This window comes from Halichoeres trimaculatus, unplaced genomic scaffold (genome assembly GCF_033239565.1).
Source record: "Halichoeres trimaculatus isolate MK-OKI-2021-1 unplaced genomic scaffold, fHalTri1.1 fHalTri1_scaffold_7, whole genome shotgun sequence".
Taxonomy (NCBI): Eukaryota; Metazoa; Chordata; class Actinopteri; order Labriformes; family Labridae; genus Halichoeres; species Halichoeres trimaculatus.
The window spans coordinates 24,383,068-24,402,956 of record NW_027437185.1 but is presented as its reverse complement, the minus strand read 5'-3'; the positions used below and the strand labels follow the sequence as shown (position 1 = coordinate 24,402,956).

Sequence of the window (19,889 nt, the reverse complement as noted above, 5' to 3'; positions counted from 1 at the left end):
ATATAGATTTCAGGCCAGTGCATGAGCTCTTCTCCTCACTCAGTTTTTTTTCTCCGTTCGAATGCTTATTATGGCGTCCATTGATGTGTGCTAACTCCTCTGGTTGTTTTTTATGAAGCGGTTCCTTGTTAATCGGGCAGTGGGAGACGCTGAGGCAGCGCCACTTTTGGCATCCGATCCCACTACACTTTCACGGTCACACTGTGTCCTCAGTTGCCCGTCCTCCAGTGGGCACGGTAGAATTCTTAATATCTAAGCCTCATTGAGAAAAAAAATTATGCAACTTTGAAGCCATAAACGGATGACCCACATCCACATATCAGCCCCGTACTCTGTGCCAGAATGTAGTCCCTAACTCGCTCCCCCTCAATATTCACATTTACACACACACGCGCGCGCACACACACACAACCAAGATACTAAGATGGCGCCTTAATCAGTGTCAAGTTCAAGTGACTCCTTCTAGTCTGGTACAAACAGCATGATAAACAGTCGCCTTTGTGCGTAAAGATGCAGAGAGCAGGACAACATGGTGATAGTAATAATCAACGTGGCAGTCTGGAGGTCGCTTTTCAGAAGGGTTTTTTTAATTTCAGTCAAAATTTCCGTTCACATTTCTTCATAAATAGTTGGTAAAACAAATCAACCAACATACAGTAGCCTAAAAAGTACAAGGAACCTTTGCCTCTGGCAGCTAAATAGGCTAACGCATAGGCCTACTGTTGTAACAGGGTTTGCCTCAATGTGGCACAGTGACACAGTTCATCAGTAAAACAGTTTTGCTCTTCAGGAATAACTCGGAGTGTGACCCATTTCTCCCAGAAAGTGTTACAACATCACATTCTAGCTGTGTTTATACATCAGATATTTTATTCTCTGACCTCTGGACACGGGGCAGAAAGGTGGTGGCAATAAGAAAAAGTACTTCTTTTAAATTAAGGTATAGAAAATAGCATATAAAACATATATTCCTTAAATTATTTAAATAAACTTATTTCATATATCACTGTCACGAGGTACCTTTTTTTACATTTTATTTTAAAAGTAGTGCTGGTGGTCTGAAATTGTTCTCATATACGAGTACAATAAACTTTGTGTATGCATAATATTTAATTCTTGAGAATAGGTTACAATGCAATGCTGTAACTCTTTTCGCCACTGGACGTATTCTCCCCCCAAGACCCCCACATAGATCTAAAATTCCTTCCACTAAATTTTTGTTAAACACAAAAATGTCATCTTGACAAGTTATTCACACAAAACAAGCAAATGTGTAATCAAACTGCTCTATATGCAACACCACAACAAAGAACACGCTTAGTTTCACAGAAGAATTACATTTAAAACAATGCAAGCTGACAGACAAAAAACTTTTTTTATTTTTGAAGATACTGTGTTGAGACAGTTCCATTGTTGCCGATGCACACATTTAAACATACTTGCACAAAGACATTGCTGGAACTATAAAGAGAGCCATAGAGGCGCATATATCTGGGTACTGGACCCGGATTGGAGAGAATCAAAATGCTGTCACCTTGGTTTGGAAATCATGAACTCCACACACTCGTCTAAGACCTGTATAAGAGTGCAATAGGCTGATGGGTTTCTTCTTCATCATCATCATCATCATCTTCTTCTTCTTCTTCTTTTTTTCCAATACTGAGTTTATGCTACGAATTGACATCTATTTCTGATTCTATCAAAGTAAAATACACAAAAAGTTTAAATTTAACCAAAAATAAAGATATCAACAGAACCGTTTTATAGCTTCTCAGCTCAACTGAACTCAGTTCTACAAAGTCAATGATTTACATGTCAATGGTCTCATAAAGAAAATAAAAGTGACGGAAATATCTGCATTATATATAGACAAATCCATAATATTCATATAGATGATTTCTTCGATCCAAATAAGACACATGTAGGCCTATTGGTTAAAAGGAAAAATAAAAACAGAAGGATACAATCGCGATGTTGGAGCTTTAGAGTTTCTCATTTGTTCCATGTTAAGCTGGTTATGACCAAAACTGTACAGTTTCTTGTTAGAAAACATTTCCATAAATATCATTTAAGTTTCAGAACTTATACCCATAATTAAATTACAAATTGATAAATATGGCATCATGGATATGTATTTACAACGGTATTAACAAAAGGCAACGTTATATTCAACGGTAACAATCGTAACCTAATACCACATTTCTCCACCTGAAAACGGACGTTGACAATAGATTCGACCCCATCAAACAAGGAAATACATTCACGAGTATAATATTTATTTAGGATTTTTTTTTCTGTGTTCAAGTTCATGACAAAGACTTTGGCACGTTTCTTAAGACTGTTTGAAGTTCCAACAATCAATTGAAGAGGCGACAATAGCGCGTCACCATCATATAAAACAGCGTGAAATAATCTTCCTTTTTTATTCTTTTTTTTTAAATAAAAATTTGAGAAAATACATAAAATGAAAAATAAAACAATTTTTTTCTGTAAACTAAAAGATAAAAAACATTTATTTATACTGAGAAAGTATTACGTTTATTTATTCGTGATTTATTTGTTGTTGTTTTTTTTTCCTCAAAACTGCGCAATAAAAGTCAAATTTCGTGATCCTGAGAACGGACGTGGCCTGCGTGGTGCTGGCGTTTGCTCTCATCTCCTGTTGTTGTCCCAATCCCATTTGTGTATGTGTGAGTGAGACAGTGTGTGGTTTCATGTCTGTCTGTCTGTCTGTGTGAGGGTGAAGTGAACAGGAATAGTTTTTTAAGGGTTTTTTTTTTATCCACAACCTCTTGGTCCACATCGAGAGAGGGGTTTGTTCTTCTGCTGACTTCAAACGTACCATTCGTTAAAGTTGGGTGCCAGTCCTTCGCTGTGGCCAGACGTGTTTTGAACGGCTAACGGTGGTGTTTTTGTCGGGTCTTCAGTGCTGGCTGAGACCAGCACAGGCGGCGTGGACGACTCGTATCCAGAGCTTGCTGCTGGAGACGACTCAGATCCTTGAGACTCGTGTACCTGGAAATAAAAAGACGACATAAGCAGTGAGTGCCTGTATTTACACCGTAACAGTATTTAATGTGGCTTGGTGGAGGCTTAAATGCGGTTTAACCCGGGATTATATTGAGCAACTGAAACAGTAAACAAACAAACAAAGTTCAAGCAGGCAAGGCAACTCTTACACTGCAAAAAATATATATGTACTAAAAAGTTAGGCTAGCGTTATTTAAACCCTGAAATTTAGTTGAGATACGTAAAATTCTATGTTCCCTTCATCAAAAATAAGTCTACTCTTTGCCATAACAAAAAGGCATATTTCAATGTGACACGAGTGGAATCACAAGTTACTCGACTATTTTTTAAACAGCAGTAAAGCAAAGAATTTGGGTGCCAAGGGAGTCTAAACAAGATTCATTTAGTTTCTTCTTTCAGTGTGACAGTGCTATAACATCTTAAGAAATGCCTCAAGTTGTGTGAAAGTCGTAGAGGAGGAGGTGGGGGTTTTGCGTGTGTGTGTGTGTGTGTGTGTGTGTGTGTGTGTGTGTGTGTGTGTGTGTGTGTGTGTGTGTGTGTGTGTGTGTGTGTGTGTGTGTGACTACTGTGAGAGTATGTATGAGTGTGTTAATGTGTTTAAGGAGTAATGAAGACATTAATTACCTTCATGTGTTTCCTGAGAGAGCTGGGGTGCGTGTAGGACTTGTCGCACACTTTGCAGATGTATGGCTTGTCTGATGTGTGCACGTGCATGTGCTTTTTCCTGTCGCTGCTGTTGGCGAAGCGTCTGTCACAGCCATCAAATTCACACTTAAACGGCTTCTCACCTGCAGGAGTAAATACACACACAGACACACACCATTACACACACCATCACACATACCGTGAACTAACCCCCTTGAATGCAGCACAAACAAACACCAGCACCTGTAAAAAGAAAAATCCGCAGCCCCGGAGATGTAAATCGTCTGCACCCTATTATATAACAGAGTAACCTACATTTTCGGGGGGCGACATGGATCCAGCTCCACTACTACTACACACTGCTCTGTCAGGCTTTATTTATTCAAGAGGCCTGCTCCTTCATGCTACTACTGGCCTGCTCTGTGCGTCTGCTCCTCTATAGTAAACACTGAATCAACAGGGCATCTCTGCACTGCAAGGACGAGAATTATAAACTCAGCCAGAAAGTGATTAAGTGTAATTGTATATGACGTTCACAAGAGTCCTAAGTCTACCTAAATAGCCTAATGCAGCTAATGCACTTAAAGTTTGACAAGTGAGTCAGTAAATGTTTATATATCACTCACAACGTCTGTGTATAAAAGCTAAAACAATGACCGAGGGTTAACAAGCAGAGAAGAACATTCGTCTGTGTTTGGAAATTAGAAAGGGAGAAAAGTACTCTAACAATAGTTTTGGGGATTGTCCAAAGGGATAATGTTGGGCCAAGTTCCCAAACGGCTCTTGTAAACAACAGAAACACGTCCTCTTTTTTTAGCACACCAAAACAGCCCCTAAGACACACATCTTCCAGTCTCACTTTTTGGCGTGGTTTTACACACACACACTACCGTTACATTATGGTATTTTCAGTGCCTACCTGTATGTGTTCTTTTGTGGATTTTCAAATTCTCCGATCTGGCGAATATTTTCCCACATCCGGGAAACGGGCATGGGAATGGTTTCTCGCCCGTGTGCACTCGGATGTGGTTGACGAGTTTGTACTTGGCCTTAAAAGATTTCCCTTCTCTCGGACAGTCCTCCCAGAAGCAGATGTGGTTGCTCTGCTCGGGGCCGCCGACGTGCTCCATGGACACATGAGTGACCATCTCGTGCATGGTGCTGAAAGTCCTGTCGCAAGTCTTTTTAGGTCTGTTCATCTGGTTCTCGTCTATCCATTTGCAGGATAATTCTTGTTTAATAGGTTGCCTCATGTATCTGAAGAAGGCCCCCGGACCGTGGTGTGTGGGCACATTCATCCCCATATTCATGTTGATGGGGTGACTGTAGTTGTGAAGCGGAGCTCCGTAGGGGTCCGTTCGAGGGCTCGCGACCGGACGGTACGGATCAGGTCTTCCGAAAATGTCCCCGCGTAAGCCAAGATGCATTTGGCTGTTAACCACATGTCCGCTCGGTGAAGCGTGGCTCACCCCCTGGTCGTGAAGTCCTGGAAACAACAGATGTCCGGGGTTATCGGTGATCCCGGGCGGCCCGTGGAGGCTCCCGGCCGAAGCTGCAAAGATCCCGTGCTGGGCGCCCGGTCCCGTGGACTCTCCCATGCCCCGGTTCCGAAAGAGCAAGTCCCGTGTCGTATTGAACGCTCCCCCGCTGTACGAGCCAACCTGCCCGCCGTGAGAGTGTCCCAGGGCAGCTGCATATCCAGTGGCTTGCGGGGTGAAAGCTGAAGTCTGACTGGAAGCGATATCGTGAGCCACGGGGCTGATTTTGAAAGCTGCGGGGTGGGAGGAATCGGTGAAGGGATTCAGTCCCAGACTCGGGTCTCTGTTCCCTAATTCGTGGTGCCGCGGTGCCCCGAAACCCCCGACTCCTAACGATGCAAACTGCGGACCGCTATCAAGAAGCATAGTCATGAGCTTGAAGTAAACTTAGGAGACGGGAAGAAAACAGAAAAGAAAATTAAAATCCAGTTTCGCGGAGCGCGCACGCTGCAGACACGGCGCTGAGATTTACCACGTTTTGCGCAAAAAATCCTAAAATAAAAAACACCAAGCCAAAGCGGGGAAAAATCCTATGCGTACAGAGTTGGGAGGAAAAAAACTCCCGTTGACTGCGATCCGTGAGAAAGAGGATCAAACTTCCCCCCCTTTCCAGGCGGATGATGTCCTTGGACTGATAAAGTCAATCACTCACTCCTAGAACATAAATGAACTCGGGAGGCAGTGCTACGACGGCCAATCAGCGCGCGGCTACCCCTCTCCCACGTGACTGCGAAGGAGGGTGTTAATTGGCTAGATTTCTGGTGATTGGCACAGTTTGGTATTGAAGATGGCAGGTCGTCTCAATTGGTTTCATTTGATTGGCTCTTACAGGCATTATTTTGCAGGTATAACGGAGCAGCCTAGCGCAGATCCTGTGCGTGTTCTGCGTAACGCACGTCTGCTGCAGCCATCAGGAAACTCCCCCAAAATACAAATAAACATTGTTGAAGAATAAAGAGTTGGTTTTTAGCAAACACATCATGTCTAAACTTTTAGGTGAAAAGAAACACAAAATATTGAAGAAGCATCATGAAATGTTGTGTGATTTAAGTTGAGGGTTGGAATAACTTTTTTTTTTTTTGCAAGTTAAACTTTAGTTTGAGAGCTTTTTGGTGCAAAAAACAAACAAACTGTTTATCCATCAAGTTATCTATCTATCTATCTATCTATCTATCTATCTATCTATCTATCTATCTATCTATCTATCTATCTATCTATCTATCTATTTAGTGTTATTTTTCTCTTCCGTGTGGGCAGTTTTGCTCTTATTAACAGAAAACTTGAATGTACTTGGCACATTTCCAAACTGTGGCTTTCTTGAAGCCGCTTGAAAGGGGAGGAGGAGGGGGGGGTATTTTTTCTTGCAAAAGCTCTATAGGGTGTAAGACGGCGGAATAAAAGACAGAAAGAAAGATGGCAGTAATTGTAATATCCTGAGAATTTTTTCACTCAGCCAAAAAATTTCGTGCCATTGAGCAAGTTTCACAGGGCTGCCGCTGACTCGCTGCAGGACACATAAAATCTGATCAAGTTCAGAGACGCGCTGAGTGCTTCAAGCGGCGCTTTTTAACTCCAAGCCTTTCACATCCTTTCCCCCTCAATCTGTCCCAGGAAAGGAGCTCACATTCTTTATTTTGAGGGGATCTATCTGGACCAAAAAAAAAAAAAATCTTCAAATCAGTCCTTCATTCTGCTTTCGCCCTCTTCCTACCGCATTCACTCCTGAACATTTCCTCGAGAATGAGTTGTAGAATGAGAAGGTGAGTTTTCCTACATCTCCGTCATCTTTCTGTGTTAGTTAGTGAGAGGCCTGTTTGGGCTGCATGCTCTGAAAGTGCGTAAATCTCCACTTTATTGTAGTTCGCCTGTGGAGGTTGTATTGCGTTTAGTTTTCTGTTAGTGTACACAGCATGCTCGGTGTCTGGCCTGTTACTCACATGTTAATTTAATTGTAGCAGAGACCTGCATCCTTCTGTGTTTTACAGCCGTACACACTTTGGTGCGACACTTGTGCTTTTTGTACAAAAACCTCAACAACTTATCTTGAAGCAAAACGACGAATGAGATTCACTTCTTCTCTTTTTTTCTCCGTAAGCTGCTCCCTCCCCCTCCCTCTCCCCCTCTCTCACACAGTTTACTCCCCCCCACCCTCTCACACACTCGTCTTCGAACACAGCATGCGCGTGCACGAACGCACAGAGTGAACCACACATAAAACACACACTAACGCGCCCGCGCACACAGAGGGAAGCAGAGTTTGCCTTTGCAGTTTTTGCAGTATGAGATTTATGGCGACCTTTTTGAACTTTCACAAGTGACAAGCAGCCCGTTAAGCTCTCCCTCTCTGTTCCCCCCATATTTTATTGCCTTGTTGAAAACGTGCAGCCTTCATACGCCACTTGAGGTAATGTGCCGTGTGTTTGCAGCCATATTATCACTGTGAAATAATTAAGTAACATGCTTTAGATGAGTCACAAATGTTGCAGCAGCAGCAGCAGCGTAGGCTCTGAGCTCGTGCTGAGAAAAAGGGGAAGCTGTCATCATCGCGAGGCCTAATGTAAAGCAACTGTTGCTCGAGAGTTGAATCTAAAACTAAAGAGCTCCTCGTTTCGCACTTGTGTGTATGCAGTACTATTTTATTATTTAATTAATTCTGCAAGTGTGGAATTTGAAAACTGGGGGCTTTATTTATGCATGTTGTAATTACTCGTCTTTAACTCAGGATCAAAACATATCAAAGAGCTGGGATTGCAAGAATTAAAACAGAATATTTTTCATTCATTTTATGCTATATTTTTTTAACCAATACTTGTGTTACGGTAGTAGAGTGCCATGGCGTGGAATTCATTTTTTTTCATGCCTAAAATCGTATAAATTCTTTTTGATTTTATTTTTCCCAAAGTGGAGCTTTAATAGAGCTGCACTTTTTGTTCACCGTTCGTGTCACTATCGCCAGCCATTCCCCCCTCCATTTTTTTCCACCACGTTAGTGCCTGCCGCTCTCCGCTTTGACATTTTCTGCACCTTCTTTTAGAACAAAAATAAGTGAGTTATGATAAGTAGAGGAGCTACATGTATTAATTCATATTTTGCTGTCCCTGTATTTGTGTATTTTTGATTATTTTAATTTTTATTTCAGAGATTTAAATTTTATTGCACAAAAGCGACTAAAGGCCTAGGTGTCGTTTGTTATGAATCCCCACGCAAATCTCTAATAATATTCCAAAGTGGGCCCCATGCAACTTGCTAAATTGTAGCAGGTTATTCTGCAGGACTCCTATGTTTAATGTGATGATTTAGTTATCTCTGCCGGGATTACCTCATTGGGCGTTGGGATAGCCCATTGGTTATAACATAATCTTCTTCAAACTGAGCATGCGCGCTACCTTAAAATATCACAATATTGCAGCATGCACACCTCTGTGCCTAGTGCTGTTGGAAAAGAGCAGAATATAAGCATCATCCTACATGGTAATCAGCTCACATTTATACATTTCTTCTAAGTAGACGTGTCAGCAGCTCTAGACGTTATTTCAGTGCTTAATTTAATAAATGACCTAGATGCATGAAAAGTGTTTCCTTATATGAACAAATTGGCCTTTGGCAGACGAATCAGCTAGATTTTTTTGTACAGATAAGTCGAGTGTGTTTTTTTTTCTTTCTAGTGCACGTCGTCTGGCCTGTAGTCTACACTGTGCTTGGCTGGCTCAGGCCGCCTGTGCTATAGACAAGTTTGTGAGCTTGAAGTTAACTCAATAGTGACCAGACAAAAGTGAATCCTCCATGTCCTTAAACCAATGGCAAAACTAGACTCAAATATGACTTCTTTTTACTGTATATGAGTGCGTTATCCATTTTATATTCAAGACAGGCAGAAAAATGCCAATGTATCAAAACGGCACAGTGAAACAATGCAATCGCATGACACTGTATTGCCTAAATAGACCATGCTCTGGATCCCCTTTCCAGTTGTTATGCTGAGGTTAAATATGACATGCACCAACTAACAGATCATAGAAATGCATTGGTTTAATAAGAGATATGGGTTGTTATTTTCTATCTTCTGCATTGGGTTCATTCTCCACGACTCTTTTCTTGTGTTCCGCAGAGTCCACAGCAGGGTAAAGGCTCAGGTTCTGCTCTGCATTCAAACCATAATCCACTATATATCATAAAGTACTTGAAAAAAATCTGCAACCATTACATTTGTTTCAGGGAGAATACCATTTATGCTCACAACATTGGCATCAACGTACATAAGAATGCCTTGTGTTTTTCATAAAGCAATATTTACACGATTCGGCAAATTTTAAATACATGCAGCCTTTTTTAATTCTATTGTAGGTTTGTATGCAAATGTAGCAGCTGATATTGACGGGATTTTGTCACCATAAAAACCACAGCATTCCAAAATGAGGGATAATTAAACTGCCTTTTAATTTGTTATTGCACATGTTGGAGCTTTACTGTTGCATCACTGTTGGGCACATTTTTGTGGTTTCCTCTTTGTTTGTTTGTAATTGGAGGAACGGAAGCGTAGAAATGCTTTGTCATTCCTGCATTTGCTAAATATGATTCAGCAGAGGTTTATATGTGTATTTACAGCACAGCTCACCCTCTGTATTAGATGATATGGTCAGTTGCGTATTTGGTGACTGCTGCAGAACCTGGTGTTTGCCTACATATGGCTGGTGGTGAAGGCTTAATTGACTCCTTGCTGTGATTTACTGGAGCATCTGTCTGCAAATGGACTCATCCCAAACCTGTTAATTCACCTAAATTCCATAAAGTCATGGCAAGAGTGTGCACTGTCATCCCTCATCAGTTACACCAGTGCATGCAGTTGTTTGAGATGTACTCAATCTCTCTCTCTCTCTCTCTTTCACACACACACACACACACACACACACACACACACACACACACACACACACACACACACACACACACACACACACACACACACACACACACACACATTGCTATATGAACACACAGGAACATATTCACACAGATTTTGATGCTTTAAAAATATCCCCTTCTCTTTCCCCCCCCCTTTTTTTTTTAAATCCTTTACTGCCTTTACTGTAGTGTTCAATATTGCATTGCTTAGCCTGGTCAGTGTAGTTCAGCGGGGAATATCTAACCAAATATAAATATGCTTTTTTATATATACATACATATGTGTACAGGCCGAAATTTCTCCTTTGGCTTTTTTTATGTCCAATTTTGTAAAAATCTGTCGCGCGGTGTTTACTAAGAATTTCTCATTGCACAAACCCCGGTCAAAAATAAAAAATTCTGCCGAAATTTTAGTCAAATTTACTACGAGGTGATATTTTCTGTTCAATTACATCGCTGAACATCTTATTTGTTGCTCATTTAGTATACACTCACTGTTCTGGGACTAGCATGGACCCTATGGCTGTAAAGGGTATTCCCTGACATGAATGTTTTGATTGTTGGGAGTGATATTTTGTGTGCAGCAGTCACTAGGATTTTGTCTGGCCTGTCAAGCATCCACAGAAATGCTTGGACTCATGAAGCTGCAGGGTTAGAGGGGATTGCACATGTCAAAATGCTAAAAGTGTGATACGATGTTGATAGTACAACTGAAATTCAGCGTATATTCAGGTGTAGGTTCCAAAGATCATGCTACACTGCTTCAAAATTTACACTTTCTGCCAATGCACACAAAATACTAGAACTAGTAATAAAAAAAGATGGCATTATAAATTAACCGCAGTGAAAAAATATATATTTTAGACTTGTTTGGTTTTTGTTTTACTCATATTGTTTTGCAAAATCTGTAAAACTTGCACATCCATTAAGAAAATACCAACATTTGTCATAATTAAACAAAAACAACACAAAAACATGGTACAATTTAATAAAGCAGCTTTTTTTCATATAATGCCATTTATAGATATTTATTGTTGTGCTCAGAGTATATACTTGTCTCCAGTGTTAACCGTGCAATGTTTTACATTTATTTTTCTTTCTTTTTATTTATTTATTTTTAATTTATACATGCACCAATTTACTCCTATTGTTAAAAAGTTATAAATATTGTTACTACAGGATTCAGTGCTGCAAATATGAGACCAAATTGATTCAAGAATCACTTAAACATCCTGTTGAATAAGGACAATGTTGATGTTTAAAGGATTTTAGCTATTTGGGTAAGACAGAACAGTTCATCTGCAGATACAGAACAGGCCTACAATAGACATGTAACTTCCTGTTGTAATTTGAATTTGAAAAATTGTATAAAATCAGACAAATGCACATTTTCTTTAATTTTTTTTATTTTTTAATTTTAATTTTATTTTTTTTGCATTCTTGCTGCAATTAGGGACCCTGAAAACATTCTGGGCGCAGTTCTGTCTGTGTTCTGCTCTCTGAGTGACAGATTGGAAACTTTCCGTCTCCCTCCCCTCAGTCTTCAATCATTTTCGGAAACGCATCGGGTTAAAGGTTGACAAACATGAGCGTCCACTACAATCATGACGCAGTCAGGCCACTTCTGGGCCTGTCTGCTATTTTGTGCCATTTAATGTCAAGTGGGCCCCTTTGCTTTGTTTCTGCTGGTGACGTCAGCATAACAATGTGGAAAGGGATTTTTTATATATATATTTTTTCTCTCTTCACATGAAAGAAAGTTTAAAATTCAGCTATGGCCTTGAGAAATAAAAAGAATGTTATTTTATTACACTTAACCTTTAAAAGCTGGAGTCCGAAACCCACACCGGCCACGTCATGTAGATTTAAAAAGGCAACAGATGAAAGATTTTTGGGGGGTTCGGGTAGAAAAAACGCGTAGGATCCCTGCCACGTCAAAGCGTGGAATCGTGCAGAAATATGTGCAGCTACAGGAGCGAGAGTCTGTCCTCACAGCACCCCAAAGTAAGAAAGTTTATCTGAGTGTAACAGAGGAGCCTCCCCACCACCACCACTGCTCCACTGGTGCTGCCGCTGTTTGTCACGTTTCATAATCTACATTTTACGTAACAAATTCTACATGAATCCCAGCCTGTGAGATCATGGCGCACTATTGATGCTTATTTATTTATTTATTTATTTATTTATTTATTTATCTGAGCTTATTGAGAAGGGTAGGGGAGCGTATATGGAAAGGAACTGCTCACATTGGGCTCAAAGATTAAATAGTACACCATGTTCTGACTCCTCATGAAAACGTCTTCATGAACCTCTGCCTAATAAGAACAGATTTTTGAGGAGGTTTCTGAGCGTAATGTTGAGATACTTGTTGCTCTGGGAAAGTTTAATTTTCCCCCAGAACATCAAGTCACTTCATGTTCTCATGAACCTTCGTGTTCCTCATAATAAAAGTGTAGCGCAAAACTACTCTACCTTCAACAGAGCTTCGCAGCTCTTTATTAAATATGACATAACCTTCCTTCACCAAGGCCTCTGCAAAAATACTCTTTACTGTTCATGTTATGAAAACACAAAGGCCTAAACTTTATACTTTCTTTAAATTCCATTAGTGAAAGGGATTTGTGGGACTAGTTTTCTGTAACTTTCAAAGCTCTAGTTCTCCAATCAAAAGCAAGTTTTGACAATAATTGGCCTGGACACGCACCGGCCACTCTCTGTGTTATTGTTGCAGGGCAGGAGTGGGACATTTGCTCTGGGCAAAGAAATCTGCTGCAATAAATCACAGCGATTCTCATGTCTTTCCCTCCTGTGTGCATTTAATCTCTTGATTTTTCCACACAGATAAGTATTTAACGTTGACCCTTTCTTTTCTCATACGTGCAGATTTTGGAGAATGAGTCTCCTAAGAATGCGCGGAGTTAAAGAGGCAGCAATATTTGCAAGTATCGCGGCACATTTCAAAGCATTTTCTCTGCGATATTTGAAAACGGAGTCGTGCAGTGAACGCCTGCTTGTCCCTTTTAAAACAAACCCAGCGCCTGTCAATCACAGCGCATTCCAACCAATCCCAACGCTCCCTTTTTAAAAGCAGGTTTGCCTGCTGTGCTTTTATATTGCACCATGGCCTGTTTCGAAGCATTTTTACTACCACGGTTATTGCCACAAATCAAGAGGGCAAAGTGAACGGCATGGGACTCACACCAACTTTAACGAAATTGAGTCTGGTTCCTACTTCTGCGAAGTTCACGGCCAAGAATTTCACATGCAGATGATATACAAACAAGGGAGAATGGAGCCTGCATTTCTAGGTGCATCCTGAGTGCTGAATTGGTTGATTTTGCAAAAAGCTCATAGCCTCAAACTCACAACAAAACATGACAAGCCTTTCGAGGTTTAGTGGCTGCCCTCTCTCTTGCGTCAACCCCGGGGAGAGCAATACTGAACCCAGCGTGGTGCTGCCACCTTTGGCAGGAGAGCACATGGGACACCCCACTGGCAGTTCCTTAAAACTCTGCCCCTCGCACAATTTGCGAGACTACCCCGAGACGAGGTCCAGTGCATATGTTGACCATTCGGTTCCTACTTTTGCAGACTCTGGATACCCCAGCCACCGCTTAGAGCACAGCCCTAGGGGCATTATCATTGGAGCCAATCTCTCTGGAGCCGGCATGCCACCCGTCACTGATCAACTGGCATCAAGAGCGAGCCAACATGGCGGGATTGGAAGGTATCATCGTGACTTTGCTGGCTGCAGAGACAACAGAAGCCATGCTTTTTTCACAAGTTACCAGGAGCAGGCCCACGCCTCCACGGACGCGTCTCGGGACTTCGGCAGCCAGATGATGCTGGGTCTACCTGGCGACCTCCTCACCCGGACTCACCCCTATGGCCAAGCTCTTAACCCCAAGGGAAACAGTCAGCAACTTGTCACACAATTCCTGGGTCTTTACAAACCCCTCAACATGGCAATTCAGCGAGGAGGAGGAGGCGACGCTTTCCTCAGGTGCTCCAAACAAACCGTGAAGCACGAGCTGGTGTGCAAGTGGAGTGACGGCCAAGAGGGGGCCGGGAAGCTGCCTTGCTCCAGAGCCTTTGGGACCATGTATGAACTTGTCACCCATGTGACAGTGGAGCATGTCGGAGGACCCGAGCACTCCGAGTATGTCTGTCACTGGGAGAACTGCGCGAGGGACAGGAAGCCTTTCAAAGCCAAATACAAGCTGGTGAACCACGTCAGAGTGCACACAGGGGAGAAGCCCTTTCCCTGCCCCTTCCACGGCTGTGAGAAAGTGTTTGCACGATCAGAGAACCTTAAGATCCACAAGAGGACCCACACAGGTCAGTTAATAATCACACATACTTTGATAAAAAATTCCAATAAAATACAACCCACTCCTGGGGGTGAAATTGTCTTAAAAGTGATTCGTTTGTGCAAACTCTTGCTAAAACTGCTTTTTATCCACGTTATTTCAACATTTCACAGTTTTCTATTTTAATCATTGTGAAAATGATTTTGATTTAATTATTTAACTTTTAAAAGACAAACTGCAAATTCTTTTGCTTTGTGACATACTCATAATATGTTTTATCATTTGGAAATTTTGCTGGTAGTGTTTAGGCCTACATTGGCATTAAAATGTATTTTGGAAAGCTTTTCTCGCCGTGTCTGTTGTTTCTCTATTTTTTGTAAGAAAACCCAGCTACCCATGCCCCATGTAGGGACCCCAGATGTAGATGTAGTGTTATATTAAGTCAGATAAACTGACACGAGTCTGTAGGCCTGGTGCTTTGGGTGCCTCTCCCACTTCATTCAGAGAAATTATTAAATAAATGCCGGGACACCGGAGAGCTGTGACGTAGCCGTTACGCGGTGTCTGCCTCCCAGGGATTCATCTCCTTTGCTCAGGATCACTTTAGCAGAGGGAGCTCAGCACACAGGGAGGTAGTGACAAATAAAAGGTGAGCACGCTGATGGCCTCATCAAGGTGTTTCTTATTTAAAAAAAAAGACAGAAAAAAAAAGTGTTTTCTTCTCTTTGATTTAAATCACTTAGTTGCTGTTACTGGTCAGGGTGCACTAAAAAAATCACGTCATTATATCTTATTTCATTTGTGAATGGTCACATCCTGGGGCATCCCCATCAAATTCCTCTGAGCACAGAATTAGAAGAAAAAAATCACCTCTCTGTTCTTATATCCACACAAGGGAGCGTTAACATGATCTCACAAAGTGTATTTATTCTGCAATACTGGCACTTTAATTGAAAGTAATTAAATAGCTTAATAAAGTGAATGGCCCTTTGAAAAAAATAAATAAATAAAACAGGAATTCATTGTGTAACCACCTTTAATGCTAAATAAAATTGTTTCAGTAATGAAAGCTAAGAGAATAGACAGAAACAGGCGCTGAAGGACATATACGATGACACAACAGCACATGCGTAGTCCTGTGTCCTTATTTAGGCCTCATTTAAGCCAGAAAAATGCATTTACAATTTTGATTCGAATTCCAAAAGGGAAAAATCCATTAAGATGCATGCGCAAATTGTTAATTTAACAGAAACTATTAAAGTTGTATTTACGATTGCAGCGCGCTGCATCTCTGTGTGGAGGAGAAACAGTGAGCAGCTGTGCAGCAAGATCAATTAGCATCTTGATGACTCTAATATATTCTGTGCATGGTAAATCGTTTAAACAAATCTTTGCATTTGCTGTCGCAGGCCCATCATCATTTTTTATTATTATATCTGTAACTTCTTCTCCTGTTGAGTTAGTCTGCAGAGTCACTTGTTGCGATCTGAGCTGCAGCAAAGTTTCATCAACTTTAAACTGTTGAGTTGTTTCACCAATATGAACTTTTTCCACAATTTTCTTTGATAATTTAGCATTTGTAAGCATCAATGATCACTACTGACGATAGATAGCAGCTTTGTTTTTTTTGTTTTGTTTTTTTAACTTTTTTTTTTTTTTTGTAGAGTCTGACTTTGCTCAAGGCGAAATGTTGTTTGAACGGAGTTTACACTTGCTTTCTTTGTCATCGGTTTATTTTTGGATAAATCCTGTTTTTTAATACCTACTTGATAAGCTCTACAACTACAACCATAGGGGCAAACAGAGCATACATCGGGCCTCAAAGCATTTTCATAACACGCCGCCATTTCTCTTTCTGCACGTTTAGGTGAAAAACCTTTTAAATGTGAGTTCGAGGGCTGCAACCGGAGGTTTGCGAACAGCAGTGACAGAAAGAAACACTCTCACGTGCACTCCAGTGACAAACCCTACATGTGCAAGGTCAGGGGCTGCGACAAGTGCTACACCCATCCGAGCTCCCTGCGGAAGCACATGAAGCTCCACTGCAACAAGGTCCACGTCTCCAAAAGCGGAGACGCGCACCCTGGAGACGTAGGTCACACTGCGGAGCCCAGGTCAACCCGACTCCCGGATGGAACCCAGATCAGCCCCCCTCAGCCCCCTACCTCCACTCAAGATGTCCCCCTGTCCCCAGAGAGTCGAGACGAGTCGACCTCGAGGTCACGTTTCCATCACACGTTTGACAGCAGTTTGGACTACTCCGCACACAGGTCACAGCCCCTCCTGGACCCTTTGTTGCTGCAGAGAGGCAGCTACAGGTCCCAGTCCTCCCAGTACCCCTGCGGGCAGACGGGTCAGACATTTGCGCAGAGCTCCAGAACTTTCCCCTCCACTTCCCCCTTTCAGAAAAGTCTTGTGAACGGATGGTACACATGCCACAGCGGCGTGGACTCCTTCCCACCAAAGCAGTGTAACAACATCCCGTCACTCTGAGGTTCTGCTCGGACTCTGGCGGAAGAATTTTTGGGCCTATTTTTTTTCATGTTATTCCATATAAACACAAAGCTGTATCTTTATTGCTCTCTGTATTTCTGTGAATGTTGTATCAGATATTTTGTGACATGTCCTGAGTCATATATTGAAAATGTTGCTTTGCGAAATGTGGCGAGCTTTATTTGTTGTCGTGAGGCCTGTTCGATTTCCTGTGGCTTTCAGGCTGTAGCTTCATCCACCCACAGTGGGTTATAGGAACCTTTAAAAAAGTGTATGCCTGATTGTTAGCGGTTTTGCATTTTTATGAAAGATATCTATCAAAAGTGAGACAAAAAGACAAATTATTTCATGTAGCTAAATCTGCGTGTTTGGTCTCTGAACTTCTTGTTTAAAAGTAAAAAGAAATTCTGAATGTAGCCCTTATTTGGGGGCTTTTTGTTGAATGTAAAATAGATGTAATGTACGTGGAGAGGATAGAAGCATTGTTCATGTATGTATGTTCGTCGCAAGATGGAATAAATGTCAGAATGATCTTACAGTTGTGAGATCTAACTAGCCTGCGCAGTGGGCCTGCAGCATGACCTGTCTGTAATTATGATTTCGTAAGGCTAAAGGGTCTAGTTACACCCCCCTTTACTGAGGTTCACTTTTTGAATCTTTTTTACCCCAGATTCTTGTTTGTGTTTTGTGTATATTTCCCATTTATGTGCAAAGTAAGCCCAACATGAGCATAAGCTTGTTCGTAATACTGTTTAAACACCTTTAATTAGCATACAGTTCTACTGTACATAAGCAGACTGTATAATTAATTATGTATTCTATATTTTATTAAAGTGTCTATATTCTCTTTGATCAGGCGTGTGTGGTTAAAACTATTCAGTTATTTCCACCGTCACCAAAACTTTCTCCTCTATATATTTCTTTTTAATTTCCAAGACGCCATACTTGCAGGTTAAGCAGTTTTTATGCAAGCTAATGTCACCTTAGCTCGACAATGGAGGTTAACTTAGCGTACAAGATGAGCATCAGAAACCGTTCAGGCCTTGAGCACCACTATTATCCAACGCTTGTATGTGAGTATAGACTACCTTCAATCAAACAATGCGTGCAACTTTTTTAAGTCTATCTTTTTTTTTTTAAACCACCTTTTTTGATCAAGAAATGTCTGTTTTCCAATAAGAATGTTACATTTTCTAACTGCGTCATAGCTACGTTCATTCAAGGGGATACAGGTGAATTTGCCTTAGGGTCACGCGCACTCTGATTGTCACCTAGATCGTGATACCTGCTTTCATTTAAATTCAGTTTCGTTAATTTTAAATCTAATTCATCTACTTTTGTGATATTATTTGATTTCTATTCCCCTTCCTGACAGAAAAACAAACGCACGTAGAATCAAAATTCTTACATTGAAGGTAAGCTAGCTTCACACAGATTCAGATTCATCCACCCCTTAGATTTGTTGTTCACATCCCAATAACTAACACACAATAAGTCCATTCACACGAACAGAATGCATATATATTTGATTTTAAGACTTTCACATTCAAAGACTGTTGAGCTACTCACTTTGACTCTGAGTTAATAGATTTGCAAGATTTCACAGTTTAAAAAATCACAGCTCTTCTCTGAAGTAACAGATATGCTCCATTCTGTTTCATTTGACTATTGAAAAAAGTTGAAGTTGGAAATAAATGAAAAGAAAAGGTATTATTTTTTTCCTTTTTTTGGGATGCACACTGCTGCCAATGAAATGTTTGCTTCACTTCATCAAGCTCATCTGACATATTTGTTCGTGTTTGCTTGCTTTTCACTTCAGGAATGTAAAATTACACAAATTCCTCATTATTTTGGAGGAAAGAGATAGGTTTGAAGCCTCTTTCTTTCACAACAGAACTTAAATCCAGTTTTGCTTCTCATCCCAGTGCAAAGCTAAAACTCATATTCTATATTTTTTTTTTTTCATATTGGCTTCTTTTGTTAATAATTACACCTCTTTCTAACAATGTAATACACTTGAAATGAAAACTTGGGAGACCTGGTTGAAGTAGCTAATGGGACATTTAATGGGGTGTAGCTAAAGATGATGACAGTGAAATCTGTCCTTGTCCCGCAGTAGTTACTGTGGAGGTTAGATGGGTCACAATTATGATGAATAAGGTAATAGGAAAAAAGCCTCTGCTCTACTGCCAGCAGCAAAAGCTTTCTACTTTGCACCTGCATGTATGGATGTCAGCATTTTATACCATTAAAGATGCCGGCAAGACTGCCATAATATATATACCAATTTGCTGCACACATATCAAAAAGAAGCCAGGTCAAGAGAGCATTTATTTTACATTTCTTTGAAATATTTCATACAGGGATCTGACAGCTAACTGGCTTTAACAAAGATCCTCTTTATTACAGTGAGACGGTTTGATGGCAGGGCATTTGTCTGAGTGGCCACAAAAACATGAGGTGAAAACTCCATTAGAGGATATTATTTCCAGTGTTAATAATAATGATCCACAAAGTTTCTATCAAAGTAGAGATAACTGTTATCATCCTTTTTTAATGTAATTTGTAAGACAAATCAGAAGCGCAATAGGCCCTTTACAACATGCATTCTTCTATATTTATCCAAATGTGGAAAAAAATAGAAATCCCCAGACTTTTCTAATCTTCTGTTATACTTCCTGAGCGAAACATGCACAGTAAGCGCCCACAGTGTAATTGTTCTTGAAATGGTGCAGAGCTATGATGAACTTGTTTACATCTTTATCCTGTGCTGCTTAAAGTGAGCAGTGTGTGTTGCACATAGCGCTCATGGGGATGCTTCTTCAGGGAGAAGCAGATATTTTTTGATGATGCATTTTTTGCAAATCCCTCCTGAGTTTGACCACAGTTAATTTCAGTTTTCAGACATCTTTTAGGAGAAAAAAATCCAGTAGTTAGAGTGTGTAGATTTCAGCTCCGTTCAACAACAGCC

At 40.9% G+C, this 19,889-nt stretch overlaps 2 protein-coding genes across 3 annotated transcripts in view; one reads left to right on the top strand and one right to left on the bottom strand.

Annotated features, from left to right (window-relative positions):
• zic6 (zic family member 6) overlaps positions 1 to 18,629 on the top strand; it is a 64,513-nt gene extending 45,884 nt beyond the window's left edge. The window contains exons 4-5 of one of the 2 annotated variants that reach the window (XM_074673349.1): positions 13,707 to 14,453; positions 16,293 to 18,629. In XM_074673349.1, the coding sequence (XP_074529450.1) occupies positions 13,707 to 14,453; positions 16,293 to 16,918 (1,373 nt within the window). In that variant the 3' untranslated portion in view covers positions 16,919 to 18,629. Of the gene's footprint in view, positions 1 to 13,453; positions 14,454 to 16,292 lie in introns of those variants that run through there. The other variant, XM_074673350.1, reaches the window with a different exon arrangement.
• On the bottom strand, positions 566 to 5,855 carry zic3 (zic family member 3 heterotaxy 1 (odd-paired homolog, Drosophila)). Its single transcript, XM_074674776.1, has 3 exons — positions 4,595 to 5,855; positions 3,655 to 3,818; positions 566 to 3,015 (listed from the first exon to the last, which is right to left on the bottom strand). Exons 1-3 carry the CDS (start codon positions 5,583 to 5,585, stop codon positions 2,833 to 2,835), a joined length of 1,338 nt encoding a protein of 445 aa, XP_074530877.1. The 5' UTR covers positions 5,586 to 5,855; the 3' UTR covers positions 566 to 2,832.
• Positions 18,630 to 19,889: the final 1,260 nt, after the last annotated feature.